Source organism: Gastrolobium bilobum, unplaced genomic scaffold (assembly GCF_033153095.1).
Source record: "Gastrolobium bilobum isolate Gb01-03AN ecotype WA unplaced genomic scaffold, APGP_CSIRO_Gbil_v1 utg60503, whole genome shotgun sequence".
Classification (NCBI taxonomy): Eukaryota; Viridiplantae; Streptophyta; class Magnoliopsida; order Fabales; family Fabaceae; genus Gastrolobium; species Gastrolobium bilobum.
This window is the reverse complement of record NW_026896511.1, coordinates 63,208-82,300: the sequence shown is the minus strand read 5'-3', so window position 1 is coordinate 82,300 and position 19,093 is coordinate 63,208. Positions and strand designations below refer to the sequence as shown.

At 34.7% G+C, this 19,093-nt stretch overlaps 1 protein-coding gene across 2 annotated transcripts; it reads left to right on the top strand.

Annotated features, from left to right (window-relative positions):
• The first annotated feature begins 10,775 nt into the window (after window positions 1–10,775).
• On the top strand, window positions 10,776–16,973 carry LOC133300156 (inositol-tetrakisphosphate 1-kinase 4). 2 transcript variants are annotated; one of them, XM_061499656.1, is made up of 10 exons: window positions 10,776–11,128; window positions 12,042–12,123; window positions 12,308–12,340; window positions 13,228–13,348; window positions 13,842–13,940; window positions 14,847–14,966; window positions 15,066–15,242; window positions 15,855–15,910; window positions 15,998–16,082; window positions 16,649–16,973. In XM_061499656.1, exons 1-10 carry the CDS (start codon window positions 10,965–10,967, stop codon window positions 16,738–16,740), a joined length of 1,029 nt encoding a protein of 342 aa, XP_061355640.1. In that variant the 5' UTR covers window positions 10,776–10,964; the 3' UTR covers window positions 16,741–16,973. The 2 variants fall into 2 exon arrangements, with proteins under 2 accessions (XP_061355640.1, XP_061355641.1); XM_061499657.1 differs by lacking the exons at window positions 10,776–11,128; window positions 12,042–12,123 and adding an exon at window positions 12,544–12,611 and having other exon boundaries at window positions 12,328–12,340.
• Window positions 16,974–19,093: the final 2,120 nt, after the last annotated feature.

Below are 19,093 nucleotides of genomic sequence, written 5' to 3'. Positions count from 1 at the left end.
ATGAGATTCTCGTTATCTAAACTTATTTTAAATTTCGACAAATTTGAATCGAATTGAGTAAACCTATTAAAGAGGACACTTTTTTTTTAAGTTCTTGTTTTCTTTGTCAATTTATTCACAAGACTTGAAACTCATACTTTCTTTAAGAAAAAACAATTCCTTATCACTCAGATCGACATGGATAATAAACTATTAATTTGATTAGAGAATTATAAAAAAATAAAAATAAGATAAGAGTGATCATAAATTCAAAGGGATAACAATAGATACTCCTCCTTAAAATAATGAAAACAATTTAGTCTACCAAAAAAAAAATGAAACCAATTTAGGATTTACGCATAAATTAATTTTGAAAATTGGAGGAACATGAAAGGTGGCAAGGCAGGCCCAATACAATTAACTGTTGGATTTAACTGTCAACTAGCTGTTACTGGTCCCTAATTAACGTGCGTTGCGTTGTCTCATGTCTGGTAGCTGCTGAGGTTGTATGTTTAAGAGGGAATTTTCTAATGTGCATCGGTAGCAACGTTTTCTCAGTGCGGCGAACGAATAAAAATTGGAGAGTGAGTGTAAAAATTGTACGGAGAGAATAAAAAAAAAAAATGATACATGTGTCGATTTTTCAAACAAAGATGTACCAACGACGGACTTACTGAAGATGTGTTCGTTTAAGAGGTACATTTTATGTTGGACCGCTTTAGAAACGGTTTACCGGTGGACTACCGTATTAATGGCCGACTATTGTTATTATTATTATTTGCACATTTGGTCCTTCAAAATTTTTAAAATTAATGTTTAATCATTTTATGTAGTCCAAAACCTAATATGAATATGAAAAAGGCACCTTCATATAACCTAGAAACCCAGCAATCGTCAATGCCTTTCCCCTCTTGCTTCAATGCTTTGCTTTTCTCCTAATAAAAAATAAAACATGTTTTTTTTAGCAACACCATAAACTTTGTCACGTTTAAGGTTGTATGGTCTTGTGTATTGGGACAAACTCGGTCTCTTAACTTTGGCTAAAAAACCTTTGCAAAAGTTAAACATCGAGTTCGAAACTTGGCACTATCAGATGTCGATCTGAACTCACCATGTTGGCCTATGCGCAACGGAAAAACAAAAATACAGAGAAGAGAGACAGAGAGATAACATAGTAGATTTATAATATGAGAAAATCTTCTTCAACGTGAAGAAGTAAAAACTCACGGAACACTAGTCCAGAATCAAACTTTCATTATGAAAATAATGGGTACAAGATATCAAATTTCACCAATAATGGTGGCACACTTAAACCTCACCTACAATGATAGTATTCTCTCAAATTTCCCTAAGGAAGTCTAACACTCAAGCTTATCCCTAGAAGTACTCTCAAAATTGTCTCACAAAAATTGTTTAACAAGTCAACCTCTCCTCCAACCCTCAACTAATGCTCATATAGGGGATGAGAGAAAGTTCTAGAATATCAAAAGTGGAGATTAGGGTTGCTTGAGCCCCAAGTTCTTTGAGTTTCTTGAGCCCTACTCACCAACATTGGTCCTTGTGTAGCATTAAGGAGGAAAAGCCCTACAATTCTTTCCTTTCGGACTTCAATGCGTCGGCATCAGCAACACCCCAATATCTTCACAGCAATCTTCAAATTTTCTTGTTGGCATCGGCTTGGTCATCATGTTGGACCAATTCAGGTTAATGTGCACTTTGACGAGTTCGAGCTGTCCATCCTTCACCATATTCCGGATCCAGTAATACCTTACATCAATGTGTTTAGTGCGGGAGTGATAGGTCAAATTCTTTGTAAGATGAATTGCACTTTGATTGTCACATTTCAGCTCGATTATGGCCGAGTTCAAAAAGAAACTTCTTCATCCACATTATTTCTTTGCTTGTCTCAGTCGCGACTATGTACTCGGCCTCGGTCGTCAAAAGTGCCACACATTTTTGCAACTTTGATTGCCAGGAGATATCTCCTCCTACAAATGTCATCAAATATCCATCGTTGTCTTCCTCGAATTGGCATCTCCCCCTAATTTTGACTCCGAGTATCTGCTTTGCAGTGTTGATATCCTTCATCACGAAGGAAGAGCTTAACGCCTTCTTCAGGGCGGTATCATTATCTTGTCTTGCCCTATAATCAGCATGTCGTCAACATTTAAGAGTAAAATCAGAAAATCTCTGGTCACATACCTTTTCACAAATACCCAGTGGTCGACCTCCGTCTTCATGAACTTGTGCTCAGTCATGAAGGATTCAAATTTCTTGTACTACTATCGAGGTTCTTGTTTTAAGCCGTATAGGCTCTTCTTCAAATGGCAGATTAAGTCTTCTTGTCCCGAAGCTCGGAACCCTTCAGGTTGCTCCATATATATCTCCTCTTCTAGGTCGCTGTGAAGAAATTTTGTCTTCACATCCATTTGTTCAACTTTAGGGTCCATCGAAGCCACCATGGCTAAAACAGTTCAAATTGAAGTCGTCTTCATCACAGGAGAGAATATTTCTTCAAAATCAATTTCTTTCTTCTAATTGCAGCCTTTCATCATAGTCTTGGCCTTGTATCTTGGCTTCTGACCGTTCTCTTCATGTTGTATTTTATACACCCAATTGTTCTTCAGAGATTGTCTTCCTTGAGGCAACTCGGTCAATTCATAAGTCTGATTTTCATGCAAGGACTTTATCTCGTCCTACATTTCCTTCTCACATTCTTCCTTATCTGAGCTCGTCATGGCCTCATAATAACTTTGTGGTTCTCCCTCTTCAGCAACAACAATATATTCATCAGGAAGGTAGCTTGTAGAATGTCGTCTCACTTGTGTATAGTGTCTGGGTTGTTCTTCAGGTTGAGAATTCGGTTAATCATACTCATTTCGAATCTCATCATCCCGGACCTCAGCATCTCAGTCCTCATTAATTTGTTCATTTTCAACATTTGTTTCTCCCTCTGCTTCAACTCGAACATGAGGGATAAGTTCTTCACTCCGAATAACAACCCGAACTTTGGGCTTCGAGATATTTTGGATAGTCATGTTCTCGTGAAAGACAATATCTCGGCTTCTCACTATCTTCTGTTTAATTGGATCCCAAAGTCGGAACCCGAACTCACATCTCGGCGAACTGAGGTAAGTACATTCTTTTGTCTTTGCATCGAGCTTTGCCCTTTCATCTTTAGGGTTATGCACGAAAGCTCGACATTCAAATACCTTCAGTTGATCATAGGCTATTTTCTGACTTGTCCAGACTTCTTCAGGAGTTTTTACTTCAGGTGGCCTTGAGAGTGAGAGGTTTATCAAGTCAACAGCAGTTCTGACGGCCTCACCCTAGAAAGATTTCTTCAACCTGGCATTGGATAACATACTTCAGACATTCTCTTCAATAATCTGGTTCATCCTTTCAGCAACTCTATTCAGTTGAGGAGTCTTGGGGGCATCTTCTCAAGTCATATCTCAGCAGCTCTATAGTATGCATCAAATGGGCCCCAGTACTCACCATCATTGTCAGATCGGACCACCTTTAGCTTCTTTTTAGTCTCCCTTTCCTCCATAACATGAAATTCTTTTAAGGTTTGGAGAATCTGGTCTTTAGATTTCAACAGATATAACCACAACTTGAGGGAATAATCATCAATAAAAGAGACAAATTACTAAACTTCATCAAGGGATCTCTCCAACATGGAGTATGCATCGGTATGGACGAGGTCAAGAATATACCTGCGTCGTCTGGGTTGATTCGGTCTCATGAAAAAAACCCCGTGCTGCTTTCCAACTAGGCAGTGCGTGCAACTCTCCAGCACTTGGCCTTTCAACCCGGTCAGAAGTTCTTTCTTGTTCAAGTTTTGGAGCCCTTTCTCGCTCATATGGCCGAGGTGCTTGCGCCATAACTCTATACGAGGTCCATCTCAGACAGAGTTGTCTTCTTCACCATTTATCTTTTATTGCATCACGTACAAGGAGCTTTCCTTTTTACCTTGGGCAACCACCAAATTTCCCTTGGCCAATTTCCATCTACCACTTCCGAAGTAGTTTACTAACCCGACATCATCAAGCTTGCCAACCGCAATTAGGTTCAATTGCATGTCAGGCACATGCCTTACATCTTTCAACACACGACGACACCCGACATCCGTGGTTTGAGTCACATCACCGAACCAACAATCTCGCTGGTCATCTGATTTCTCATCTTCATGACTCCAAATCACCACCTCTATAAAGAGGAGAAAAAACCTTTGTGTGGAGTGACGTGAAAGGAGGAACCCGAGTCAACAATCCAGGTGCAGTTATCATATGCAACATTCAAAAAAATATCCTCATCAAGGAGAAATATCTCGGCATCTAAGTTGCCAGCCAACGCAGCAGTGCTCTTGTCTTCTTTCTTCTTTGGCACAATTTGATCCGGCTTCACAGTTTCGTTTTTCTTATCTTTCTACAGAGTTCTGCAGTCTGGCTTCTTGTGACCCGACTTCCCACAGTAGAAGCACTTCAACTCGTATTGCCTAGACTGGCCTCTGGATTTATCACGTCCATCACGACCTCAAGACTTGCTTCGAACCTGGGCGTCAGACCTTCCTTTATTCTAAGCAACGTTGGCCTTGGACGTGTTGGTTACACCTCGTTCCCTTCTCCTGGACTCTTTATTCAGTAGGCTATCTGTCACGGCATCCATATTCAATTTTCCATCAGGAGCTGAGTTTCTTAAAGTAACTATCAGAGTATCTTAGTTTTCTGGAAGTAAGCTCAACAACAGCAATGCCTGCATCTTATCATCAATCTTCATATCGGCTTTAGATAGCTAATTCACAATACCTTTTTAGGTGTTGAGATGTTCAATCATACTCATGTCGTCCTTGTATTCTGGCTTCACAAGTTGGCGAATCAAGTGTGCTTTGTTCCTAAGAGTCTTCTTATGAATCATGGACTCCAGCTTCGTCCATAACTCGTACGCGTTCGCAAGCTCGAACACGTGCTCAAAGAGAATTTTGTCAATATATTTCTTGATTATGGCCACCGCCTCACGATTCAGGATTTCCTAATCCTTCTCGATCTTGCCTTCAGGTATCTCTTCATTGACAATGGGCTCATATATGTCCTTACAATACATATGGTCTTCCATCATAGGTCTCCAATATGTGAAGTTGTCCGCAGTCAGCTTAAACATAGCTCCATCATGTGAAATTCCACTGGTCTCCATCTCGTCTTCTTCAGAACCCGTTGAACCCGGGCTCTGATACCACTGTTGGGATGAACTCGGTCCCTCAACCTCAGCTGAGAAGCCTTTGTGGAAGTCAAATGTCGAGCTCGGAGCTTGGCACAATTAGAGGTCGGCTTAAACTCATCAGGCCGACCTATGCGCAGCGAAAAAATTGAAAATGCAGAGGAGAGAGACATAAATATAAACACAACAAAATTTTAATGTGGAACAACCTTCTCCAATATGAAGAAGTAAAAATCCACGGGATACTAGTTCAGAATCAAACTTCCACTATGAAACGAATGGGTACAACATATCAAACTTAACCAATAATGATGGTACACTCCAATCTCACCTACAATGGTGGTATTTTCTTAAGCTTCCCCAATGAGGACTAACACTGAAGCTTCTCCCTAGAGACGCGCTCAAATTTGTCTCACAAAAATTGTCTAACAAGCCAACATCTCCTCCAACCCTCAAATAATACTTATATAAAGGAAGAGAGAAAGTCCTAGAATATCAAAAGTGAGAATTAGGATTACTGTAGCCCCAAGTTTCTTGTGCCTCACTCATCAACATTGGGCCGTGTGCAACATTAAGGAGAAAAAACCTAACATTGTATTGTATGAAGGAACAAATGGTTACTAGATACAAGAAGGGGTGGTAACCGGTAGCATTGTCGGAGGTTTAATTTGATTCAATTTTTTTAATATTATTAATTAGTCATACAATTTTAAAAAATTAAATAAAATAATATTTTAAATAAAATTATATAAAAAAATATATCATCTAAAAATGTTAATTTGTGTTATAAAATTTCATAAATTACTGTTCATTTAAAAAATTATTGAAGTCAGACCAAATTATCAAAACCGGCCAGATCATAAGCACACGCATTTAGAAGCGGGCAGTTGGACGAATGCAATAAGAAGTTCGGTGGCACGGGACAGGACGTTGCAATCGTGCAATAAAATAAAAGTTTCGTGGCACAGGATTGGAACACATACAGCAGCACGTGAGTCTTATGCACAAACTGGTTCCACTCTGCAACAGAGCATGTCCCCACTTGGCCACATGACAGGGCAAAACTTATACTATAGTGCCCATCTAAGGAAGTCCAATGTAATGTAATATATATATTTTGTACAAGTGGATAAGGTAACATGACATGATGATTTAATTTTATCAGTTTAAAAACTATGACGAAAACATTATAACAATTAAAACGAGAAGAATCAAATTAAAACTCGTTGGAATTAGGAAGATCAAAAGTATGACTAAGCATAAATTATACATGAATCATGTCCTAAATTAATCTACGAACCGACTTTGTTTTTACTTCTTTGGCTCGTTGCATGCAATTTCTTGTATAAAGACAGCTATATGGGCTATTATGGCCTATGTTATACAAATATCTAATTATCAATTTTTCTGTATCAGCGTCATGCAGTTTCGAATGACCTTCTTAACAAACTAGTATATATTAACAACTTGTAAAAATTAGAGATATTTAATGCAATTTTCATACTAGTGCAAGCTTATTCTATGATATATATATGTAAAAAATCAATTCACCTAAGATTAAATTGTTAGGTGGGAGTCTTTTTAATGATTTATATTATACTTTAACACGTCCTTCCACAAGAGAGTACATTAGACTTGAGAAGTTGATGATGCATTAAGTCCAATCTATCTGTACTAAGAAATTCTGGCGAGAATCAAATTTGGAACACCAAAACTATGATATTATGTAAAGAATCAATTCACCTAAAAACTTGAGCTATTAGATGATTATACTCTAACAATATATATGTTATAATTATAAATGTCTCCAGTATTGGTTTATGTGGATAATTTGGAGGGAATTAGAAAAGATTCTCAGCTGTGATTCGTTGCATCTCGACCAACATAAACGACAAGGATCCAAGCAGAGCAGGTTTTGAACTCTAAAGTGTTTTCACGTGTCCTGCTCCTTGGACTCGTGTAAGGTCACGAGGGATTTAAGCTCTTCCAAAGGCTAGATTTTCGTAATTGTATATTCTTCAGTAAAATCACATTGCCTGCAATAGTTTGGTATAATAATATTTTGAGTCATAAAAACAAAGAACAATAGGCAGGAATCCTAGACAAAGTGTATGATGGAATTTGCAGCAAAAAAGTGGATGCCAATATGTCAACCAAAAAAAGTAAAAAGGGATAAATTTGGAGCATGCATGTGAATAATATGGGTCACGTGTTTCTGCTTTCAGTCGAAGAACTATAATAGTGTGTGTTACTGATGCACCAATTTTACCTTCGAGATCTCAAAATACTAAAACAATCTGTAAAATTATTGGCAGTGATCATTGTTAGAAAATTCAAATATGAATACTGAAATTCTATATTGATTAAAATAGACTAAATCATAATCATACAACTGAAAGGAACATAAAATTAATATCTTAAATATTGGGTTGAGATGGATTGACGGACCTACTCTTATGCAATTGTCTGCAAGTGCAAATATAAAATTTTAGGAAAAAAAAGAATAAAGTATTTTTTGAGTTCTCAGCAAAAATTACACGGCCTAATTTAATTTCTTGGAAAAAAAGTCAACTCTTGATCTTTCTGAATTTCAAAATAAACTCAATTAGTTAAAATCGTGATCCATCTAAAATTTAAAGCAGACTCACATTAATCTATCTAAAATATTCTTTTGTTTTTTAATATATTTAAAACTTTCTTTAATTTTTTTTCCGTGACATTACACCCGAACGTCCATTTTAAATATACAAATATAAATAAAATTTTATGGGTTCAGCACTGTTGAGAAGTAATATAAAGTTTACTTATTATGATGAATTATCTTTACTCCATTAATAATAACCCTCTGCTATCATCAATTTTCCGTGTTTGCCAAACAATCAGCATAGTAATTGACAGTGTCGCACTCTAGGCAACCTTGGGTATTTGAATCCAATATATATCCCTTTCAAGATGAAGGGGAAGGAAATTAATGTCACTAGGTTAGAGGGCTTTTAGCTCAAACTAGGTAGACTTGAAAACAAAAGATCAGGAAGATTACAAATCTTAGCGTGTTTGGTGTTAAAAGCTAAAGGTAAAGTTAAAAAAAAACTTTAAGGTGGTGTTTGGTTGCATTCTTTTTCAAACTTTCCCATGCATCTGAAGGAAGCATTCCGGAAAGCACTCGTTTGGCTCCATAGATTTAGTGTAAATTCCCACCAATCCTAATTGCATTGCATTTTGAATATGCAAGTGGAATGATGGTGTTTGGCACTGTTCAAAAAGAATTCTTGGAGGTGGTTTTTTATGAAAACCAGCAAAGGCACTGTAGACAATATCTCAAACGACCATTATACCCTCCAAAGACACAGATTTTTTCTTGTTTTGAAGGTAAAGGGTAGCATGTTTGTTTCAAAAAAAAAATTAAAACAGGGCTATTTTCGTAATAGCATCGTTTTTTCCCATCTATATTTTACCTACAGCCAAACATAGACTTCATAAATGTTACCTAATTTCTCCGGTAATATTTTTTTCAACCAAACAACTTTTTTTACATTTTCCTACCAAACTCACTTTCCAACCATTTCCCCACTATTCTTATTTCCCTATTATTCATAAAAATTTCCTCTCAACCAAACGCCCCCTATAGATTAAATTATAAGTTGTTTGGTAATTATATAAAATTTTTAAATTAAAAATTACTTAAAAATTGTTTATTTAAAATAAACACAATTTTTTTTTTAAAAAATAGATACAATTTAAAAAAGTTTCTTCTAAGAATTTTTCACTTTTTTTTATTATAAAAAAATTAATTTTATTATAAGAACTTTTAAAAATTTATTTGATCTAACTTTTATTTATAAGGAAAAAAAATAAAAAAACCCCAAACATGCATTTAGTCTTATCACAAATTACCACAATATTGTATACAAAGGTCGGTCTTTAGTCTAACTTCAATTTTGGAAAAAAACAAAGTCCAAAAAATTAAAAAAAAAAACCAACTTTCAATGAATTGACTTACTTGATGTTGAACTTGAGCGTATATATATATATATATATATATATAAGATAAGATCTTTTGATATCAGTGTTAAATTTGAAGTTTGACATCTCATCTCATAGTTGTTAGATAAAAAAAGATCAATGATGTAACATACTTACAAATCAAAGTCATTAATTTTTTTTGATCTAACGACTATGAAATGAAGTATCAAACTTTAAATTTGACACTAATATTAAAAAATCATGCTGTATATATATTTAGGACAGACTTCTGCATGGCCCAATTACCTGTAATGTTCGATGGTTCAACATCTTGACTCTCCCATACTCTATGAACGTCAATTTCTGGGGGGTGGTGCAGAGTTTGGCCCCTCAAATCACGCATTTACACGGGTTAACTCCGAGCATATTCCTAGACTCCTGCAAATATTCCTTATTGCTGGAATATGAAAATGAACTTTGACTGGACAGAGAGAAAGAGAGGGGTAAATGTCATTTGAACCCCATGAACAATACAGTAGTCGACAACTTTAGTTGTTGGATTATTATTATTATTTTTAAATATTATGGAAAGGTAGAACAAAAACAAAGGCAGTGACTATTTACTGTGAAGCTTATCTTGGTATTAACGTCAGGCTATTTAGCTTTTACAATGACAAAGAAAAGTACACAACCCAAAGCTTTACGGAAGAAATATCTGTGTACCAGACATATCGTCAAATGCTTATAACGTGTAAAATTTATATCCCGTGTAAAGTAATCTTCAGTGGAGAGCCGAAATTTCAAAAAGAAAACTTTTTTCTTTTTTCTTTTTTCCTATAAAATGTTTATCACATTTTCATTTTTTTTTCTTTATAAAACTTACATTGAGATATTTCCTAAACTCATTGGTAACGAATTTTGCTCAACCACACAATTTATTATGTGAAATCAATTTAGTTGGTTTAAATGATTAATCTTTTATTGGATTTTTAAGAAGTAACCAAGGATTTAAATTTTATTAAAAACACTTTGTGGTTAGGTCATATCTTCCTATATTTAACAAGAATTAGCTTGTACCTATAAATGTAAGAATGAGAAAAGAAAATAACAAAATTCTTATCCGATAAGTGTAGAAATTAAAAATGAATATTGCTTTATAAAACAATAAATAAAGAAAGATACTCTCTTTAAAAAAAAAACTTTATTCTAAAATAAGATAAAGAGGATAAGATAAAGATCACTTTGTTCTTGCCAATACTATGTATCCCAACCCCATATAGCAGGTGCCTATAAAGTATAAAGTTTAAATATTTTGACTTCCACAGAGTATGCCAACAAACAAAAGAATTAGATAAAGCTGAAAAGGGGTAAAATTGAGAAAGTATAAAAGCAGAGGAGTTTCCAAAATCCAAAGTCCAAAGCACCTTGGCACCATCATTAATGTTACAATTATATTATATTATTATTTATTTCTGATTTCACTCCATTCTCACAGGGACACCTAAACCCAATCCTCTCTGCAAATGCTCACTGAATATTCCTCTCCTCATAAAACCATATATACAAACAACACATTCCTCTCTATCCCTCACACATACTTTTATGTACACAAAATGAACTTCTAGACTGAGATTCTCTCCGTCTCTATTATTTTCCCATCTTTTTCATCCTCTGTTCCTTCTTGCACGATTCGCAAATTTCATTTTTAATATAAGATTGAGAACTCAGCTGGCGGGTTTCACCGTGGAAAATTGTAAAATAAGGGAAAAAGATTCGATCTTTGAATTTAGGAGATTTTGGGGATGAGGCTTAACGGAGAAATCTCACGCGGAGAAGGAGAAGAGAAAGAAGCGGGTACGACGGCGTTTTCGAGTGGCGGTTGCGGGCAGAAAGTGGTGGTTGGGTACGCGTTGACGTCGAAGAAGAAGAAGAGCTTTCTGCAGCCAAGCTTGACTGGCCTTGCACGGTTTTAACCTTTCATCTTCATCTGCATGCATATTCATGCAACATTTGAGATTTATGTTTCCAATTTTCCACAAATGGGTTTGCCAAACCCATTATTTTCTTTTCTTGTTTGGATCATTTCATTTGTTTCGTTTTCTGCTTCGCTAGCTTTAAAGCGGCTTTTGCAGTGGTGGGGTTCACGGCGACACGTAGTGTCTTTATCTGTCTAGTATATAGTGGTGGAGCAATTTTGCACCATGCCTGATGAAATGGGTAATGGCTATCACTTTCGTGAGTCGAACCCGGGCAACTGTGTTCCCTTTTTTTTTATAATATTTCTTGTAAACTTACCATCTTATTTACTTCTTGGTAAGATCTTGGACATTTCTCCATTCTAATTTAAATGAGAATATTCCACTATTTATGCCCTACCTTTGGGTTTGTGACTGACAACCCAAGGTCAACTCTTAGTACATTGTTCTTTATTCTCAATTTAAATTAATTCACCTTGCTTGTTTCTCTGGAATGTTCAATTTACATTATTGTCCACAAATTTTGTAGTCTGCTCACATTGAAGATTGCTACCATCTGGGCATCAGAATTACAGCAAATATAATTTATGTATATATATATATATATATATATATATATATATATATATATATATATATATTTATTGGCAGATTATATTTACAAACTTTTTTGTTTATAAATTTTTTTTGTTTATAAACTCTTACAAACTACACTAAGTACGACCGGTCATACTTTAATCATGCAGTGTACGACCGGTCGTACTTAGTGTAATTTGCACAAAAAATTTGTAAACGGATCCTATCTCATATATATTTATTATAAAATATATTTGGCCGGCGGTGTATATTAAAAAAAAAAAAAAAAAAACTATTCACAACTATATTTGTTTATGTGTGGGGCAGGAACAAGGGGATAAACTTTGTTGCAATTGATCTAAACAAGCCGCTGCCAGAACAAGGTCCTTTTGATGTCGTATTGCATAAGGTTTGTGACATTTCTTTCAGGATTTTATCATCATTTACGTGTGAAATTCTTCATATATGGGTGTTTTTTTTTATGGTTTTTCTGAATTAGTGGCTCAGTGACAGGTGGTTATCAGCAGTTTAAGAACTATTTCTGTTTCTGTCTTCTCTATGTTATAAACTGACTCGCTTTTTGTCCTTTCCAGCTGTTAGGAGAGGAGTGGCATGGGATTATTGAGGTTTGTGAACTCCAGACACTTCTACCTACTTTCACGTTGTACAATTTTGATGTTTTAATCCTTTTTGACGAATACAGTCATGACATTGCATTTAATCGTTAGGATCATTAGTCTGGGAGTTAAGTATGAAATGGTAGTGATTGGCTGGACAACCAAATCTTCTGGAGTCTTAAAAACTTATTACTGTCTGACAAAATTTGCAGAGTTCTTGCTCTCCTCATCATGAATCATGATCAGATAGTTGAAATCAGTCCCTCAAGTATTCACACAAGTGAGGATTTACTCTTGCGATTAATCTAAATAATTTGGTTAGGCATTGGTGGAGTTTGTTGCCCAAAGAACGAATTATTATTTCCCTTTGTCTTTTGGTTCATTGTCTTAGTTGAAAATATTGTTTCTTTTTACGTTTGATTGATAGTGACTATTACAGTACTTTGGCATGGAGATCCAATTTCTTACAGTACAAGGCTGCTGGGTTTATAGGTTAGAAGCCAATAATGCTACATACCAAATGCAACCAGGTCTGGGAATTTCATAATATTGAAAATCCCCGATACATATAACGAGATCAGCATAGAAGGGATAAGAAAGCTTCTGACAGATGGTTTAATAATAGATTAAGTGCACGAGAAGTCTGGTTTACTTCTTCGCAAATTTGACTTTATAAAAGTTTTATCTTTTGCTTCTTTTGTCTCCTAAAAAAGTTTGCTTGATAGTTTAATGAGATGGTAAATTACAATATTGCTCTATTTTTAAAACTTTTCTGCTAAAATGTTCATAGCTGACTGGAAATATGTAATTGATGATGGTTTCATGCTTTCTAGTTAGTCCGTGAAGTTTGTAGTTCGATGTAGCTAATTGGACCCTTTTTTTTTTTTTTTTTGAAGGATTACAGGCAAAAACATCCAGAGGTAACTGTCCTTGATCCTCCAGGTGCAATTCAACATTTACACAACCGCCAATCCATGCTGCAAGATGTGGTGGATCTAAACTTATCTGACTGCAACGGTAACTTGTTTACTACAATTTCCTTTTTCTATTTTTTAATTTTGTTTCTTTTTTTTTTCCACTCTAATTTTTTTCTCTTATTTCTTTAATTTTTTCTTTATTTTTTTCTCTTATTTATCTTTATTTTATTTCTCATGTTATTTTTCATTTTATTTTTATTCTTTTCTTCCTCTCAATTTTTTCTTGCTTGTCATTTGGGTGTATTAGCTACGAACCCCAATTAGTTTGGGATAAAAGTGTTTTAAAACTCCCCCAGAGAAACTTTTTGATTGTGCATGAATCTTAAATCAAAAGTTTTATAACATCAGCATACATCATCATGCTCTTGTGTTGGGCTACTTACTCAACTTTTTTATTTTAATATATTGGAATGTAAGAAGTTATTGGCTCTTTGATTTTTCTAGTTGAACCTGTATTTCAGTGTATGGTAAACTAGTTTTTTGCAAATCTCACCTTTATTTGCATTTATATATTGACTACTGTTGTTTTTTAGGCAAGGTTGGCATTCCACGACAGCTAGTTATCACAAAAGAGAAAGACCCATCTACTATCCCTTATGAAGTCGCTAAAGCTGGGATGAAGTTGCCATTAGGTATTTATCTTTGTTTAATATCCTTTTCCAGGTCATTATATCTAGGGATGGATATGCTTATTACATACCATTCTAGCCACATGCAATTGGCATGCATTAAGCCAACCTCTGCATTGATGGTGTTGAATGAAAATATCTTAGAAGATTTGAATGGAATCAAAGAACCTGTAAGATACTTGTCAAGAATATCAAGAAAAGATAGGGAAAGAGTGATCTTTTTTTATTAATCCCTTCTAGATAGCAAAAAGATATTGGCTTACACAAGATAGAAAAATTACACTGGATATCTGTATGGAAACTCCAGAGGAAAATAACCTCTGGCCCTCTCCTCTCACTCAACTACTGAGTAACAACAACGAAAACTCCTCTCCCAATAACCTTCCCTTCTCTGCTATCATTAACTGCATCAGTTACAAGTCTTCTGTTATTAACTGCACTATCCACATTCTCATCCAGTTACAGGTCGAAACTGTTACTCCTATCATTATTTGCGTTACCCACGTACCCATTCAGTGTCAGTAACTGTAACAGTCCACATGGCTTCCAGAGCTCATTTTCTTTTTACTCATATCATTAACTCTCCCCAAGCTGTTCTCACCCAGAATAATTAAAGGGGATATTCTTGAATGGATTGAAGGAGGAAATTCGGGTTGAATGGGCCTGAGGTTATTACTTATTATCCTGATTGGATTGTTTCAGATATATGAAGGAGAAAAAATATTGAGTTAGGGAATGACAAAATCATCACCATTGATTTTCTCCTAAATTAGGATCCTCTCACATGACATGATCGTGAATAACATGAGAGGATCTACTCCTTTCAGATATACTATCATCTCTCATTGTGTGTTCTGATGTTGATGTGTATGTTGAAAATATTCACCCCTTTTTTTTGGTAATTTTCAGTTGCAAAACCACTAGTTGTGGATGGCAGTGCAAAGTCACATGAACTGTTTCTTGCTTATGATGAATTCTCTCTTTCGGAACTTGAACCTCCACTTGTTCTACAAGAGTTTGTCAATCATGGTTTGTGAACTAATCCATAGACCATAATCTTCTTCTGTTCAGTTTGCATTGTTATGTAATCTCTCTCTTTTTTGGGGGTGGTGGGCTGTGACATTGCAGGTGGTCTTCTCTTTAAGATTTATATTGTTGGTGATACCATCAAGATTGTGAGACGTTTCTCTCTTCCTAATATCAGTAAACGTGAGCTATCAAAAGTTGCAGGTGTATTCCGTTTCCCAAGAGTTTCATGTGCAGCAGCTTCTGCAGATGATGCTGATCTGGATCCTAGTATAGCTGGTGAGACTCAGAAAGCCCCTCCTCTTATTATCTTCTAATACTGAAGAAAGAAGAATTGCAAATTGTCCAGTACACGTGCCTCATTAGTTAGTCATTACAGTTAGTTAGTTATTACAGTTAGTTAGTTATTACTGTTACTGTTTTAACTCTGTATAAATAGTAGATAGTTTAGCTTCTGTAAACTCAAGTTCTTCAGTTGTATTTTTCATCATCTTCTTCAATAGATGAAATATGATTTCTTTCAAGATAAGAATACCAGAAAGTTAAGACCTCTCCCACCACCAGCAGAAGATGGAACATTTTTTGAAAGCAATATTATTGCATTTTATTTATATTTTGCTAATGTCAAATGTTTTTGTGAATTACTCTTTTATCTTCTACGTCCCACCTGATATGGACTGTCTTTTTAAAACTTTACGTGGACCTGCTGAATGGTTGAGACCTGCCATTACATCATGTGTATTGACTCACTACAGAGTGAATCCCATTGTGCAGCAACTACTACCTCTTCCCCTTCTCTTTCATGAGGCCTTTATGTAGTTAGGTGATTGTGTGAGTAAATGGCTGGAACTAGTCACTAGTTTCAACTTACCGTGACACTTTTGATTACAGAACATCCACCAAGACCTTTATTGGAGAAGCTTGCAAGGGAGCTCCGTCATAGATTGGTATAATCATTTATTTTTTACTATCATTTACTGTCACTTTTCATTTCTAGATGATATACTAAAACTGAATTGCATCACTACCTTTAGGGACTCCGCTTGTTCAACATAGATATGATTCGGGAACATGGGACCAAGGATGTGTTTTATGTCATTGATATCAACTACTTTCCTGGCAAGTATATACTTATTTGCATTTAAGCTAGTCCCATTGTTTCTGATTGTGTTAGTGCATAAATTGTGTGAAGCGTTTGTTCTTTATACTCTGTCCTAGAAATTCCCTTAAACGTCCAATTGAAAAATAACTCGTTTCTTGGTTTTATGTACTGTATGTCGCTTAATAAAGTCCAAGAAGATAATTGAATTTGAACTTCGTTCCTGAAAGAAACTAGCTCTATATTAGTCAGTGATAGGATTTTAGTAAGAAATGGAATTCACAGAAAGAAAACTTCTTGAAGTCAGAATATTCTCATCAAGATGTTTTTTGGATTATGGGTTTGAGATTTGCATTATCTCAAGCCATACGCATTTAATACAAAAAATTTTGACTGATATTTTTGCATTCTTCCACTGGTTATCTCTTGGTTGTTTGTTCACTTCAAATTTTGTCTATTTTTTTTTTTAACATGTTAATAATTTATTGTTCCAGTTCTTGGCAATGCACATATATTGAATATGCTGCTAGCCTTCTATCCTATACCGGCTGAAGTTTATCTTCTTTTACGGTTTTATCCACTGCAGGGTATGGAAAAATGCCAGACTATGAGCACATATTTACAGATTTTCTCCTTAACCTAGTGCAGAGCAAGTGTAAGAAGAAACTTACTACCTAAAGTAAAGGGAAGTGAATAGTTCTATTGAGTCGGTGGTCCTTGCTGGTGGCTTTCTTGAAAATTGAGGAACATCGTACTTTTAACAATATATACAAACTGGTATGAAATGTCAACGAAGCTGCTAAAATGTTTGAAATATGGCTGTCTAATCTCTCTCTCTCAAAAAGGAGCAAAAATGTCTTTGTTGTAAATTATATGCTTATCCAAATCAATGCAAGTTTTGTTGATTGTTACGACTCGGCAAGTAAATCCGTGTTCAAAATCTGATTCAAATCCAATATAGCACCTATAGGTACATAAGAAATGTATTAAATCGATTGATAAAAAAGAATCGATTTGATTGCAACTTCGAATATGGAATTCAAAGATATCAAATAGGAAATGAGACTCTGAATCATTGAACGATAATGAAATACACGATCAACCAACATTTATCAAATTTGAAAGAGTCATAAGAGATGGGTCAATCTTCTTATTTTTATTTATTGAATCGAGAGATCTATAAATCGGGATCAAGTAATAAAGTGATAAAGAGTGGGGATGTTGTTCTCACGAGGATTGATTTATTAATCAATAACTTATTTATATAATCAAAGTTGAATCGATTTTGTAATTTTTGAAGAATATAATTTTGAATTAATAAAAAAAAAGAGAATATAAAAACAATATTTTTTCTTCTTTATTTTCAAGATTAATAACCAAGAACAAGAATTAAGAATGCAAATAAGAAAGCTAAGTTTGAATTCAAACATTCAAGAGCGTAGGTTCGGATTTTTTGATGATTTAATCATTTCTTTTATTTAAAGTCTTAATTTTTTAGAGCCATTTTCTAGAGTAAATATTAACGTCAAGAATCTTACATGCCATAGAATTTATAAGTCTATATTTAAAATATACAAATCATAGCAATTAATTAATCAGAATTAAAATACCAATATCCCTATTGACATACAAGACTCTATGTTTATCTATGAGTGCACAATTCATAAACAAAAATAATCATTAATAAATAGATTAATTGCATAATTTAGATCATAAATGTCAATTACAAGAAAGCATAAACAGTGTTCAAGAACCTATCGGTTCCATCTCACCTTAACAACATAAAAGAAATTAACCTAGCATGTTCATGAAAAAAAACAATAGATGAAAGATAAAGAGAATGCATGATAAAATCGAATTAAAGATGATCCACCGTGAAGCCTTGAATTGTTATTCTTCCTTCTCCTTTCCAAGAGCTCTCCTTTGCATTCTCCAAATCTCCTCTGCCGCGTGAATCCCCTTATCTGTAACCATAGTCACGTCTCTTTTAAAAAAGTAAGAGAGCTTTTAATTTAGACCAGACTCGCTAAGGAGTTCATTGAAGCAAGCTGCTCAGGAGAAAAGAAGAAAATTCGACGCGCTCGCTTATGTTGCTCACCGGAGCGAGAGATTGTGAGAAAAACAATGTCCTTGCTGGACCTGGTGAGCATAAAATAATAAGTTTTTTTTTTTTTTGAATTCCTGGCTTGGATTTCATCTCTTATAACTTCAATAATTTTCACAATTAAAATTCATTATTTTAAACCTGAAATTTGCATAAAAAAAAGTCAAGAATTACATCCAAGTATTAAAACTCTATAATTTTTTGGATTTGTTAATTATTATTATGTTCTGGATCATATTTATCTTTATTTATTATATCTTTGATCCTAAAAATATAGTTTCTATGACACCCATCATTGATGGTAAATAAGTACAAAGATTTGAATTTCATTTGTAAAAATTCCGGATGTCTTGAATATTCCACTGGGTAACAATAAAATGTTCCTAAACGGAGATGAGATTATTCTGCAAGTTCTTTAGATTGGTTATGAATATGTGGTTTTGTTGGTTATTGCAAATAGTTCAAATATAATAGCTAATGGGGAAAACAAAAATACTTTCAACGACCTAGTGGAATGTGGTCGTAGTAATGAGACCAGGCAAGCATGTGATATACTCCAATATGTCAGATACACTACAAATAACATTTTTAGCGTAAATAACATAATTCACATAACTTAATTGCCAATATTCATTTCCCCCTCTTTATATACATTTCTATTTTCATCACTATGGGCGTCGACGAAGGGTATGCGATTAGTATATGTTAACTGAGTATATATCTTCCTTATTTTTTGCATTGTAGTATAAGGGGCAAATGACTGTACATGTAATATACAATATTTACAGCCCCCTGGAATATTTCAAGGAAGCACCGACATGTTTATTTTTGGTGAAAAATACATGATGGACACTGACATGTTCGGAACACAAGGCCAATATTCTTCGACTCTTGACACGTTTTGACATCGGTCTATGTTTTTTTATA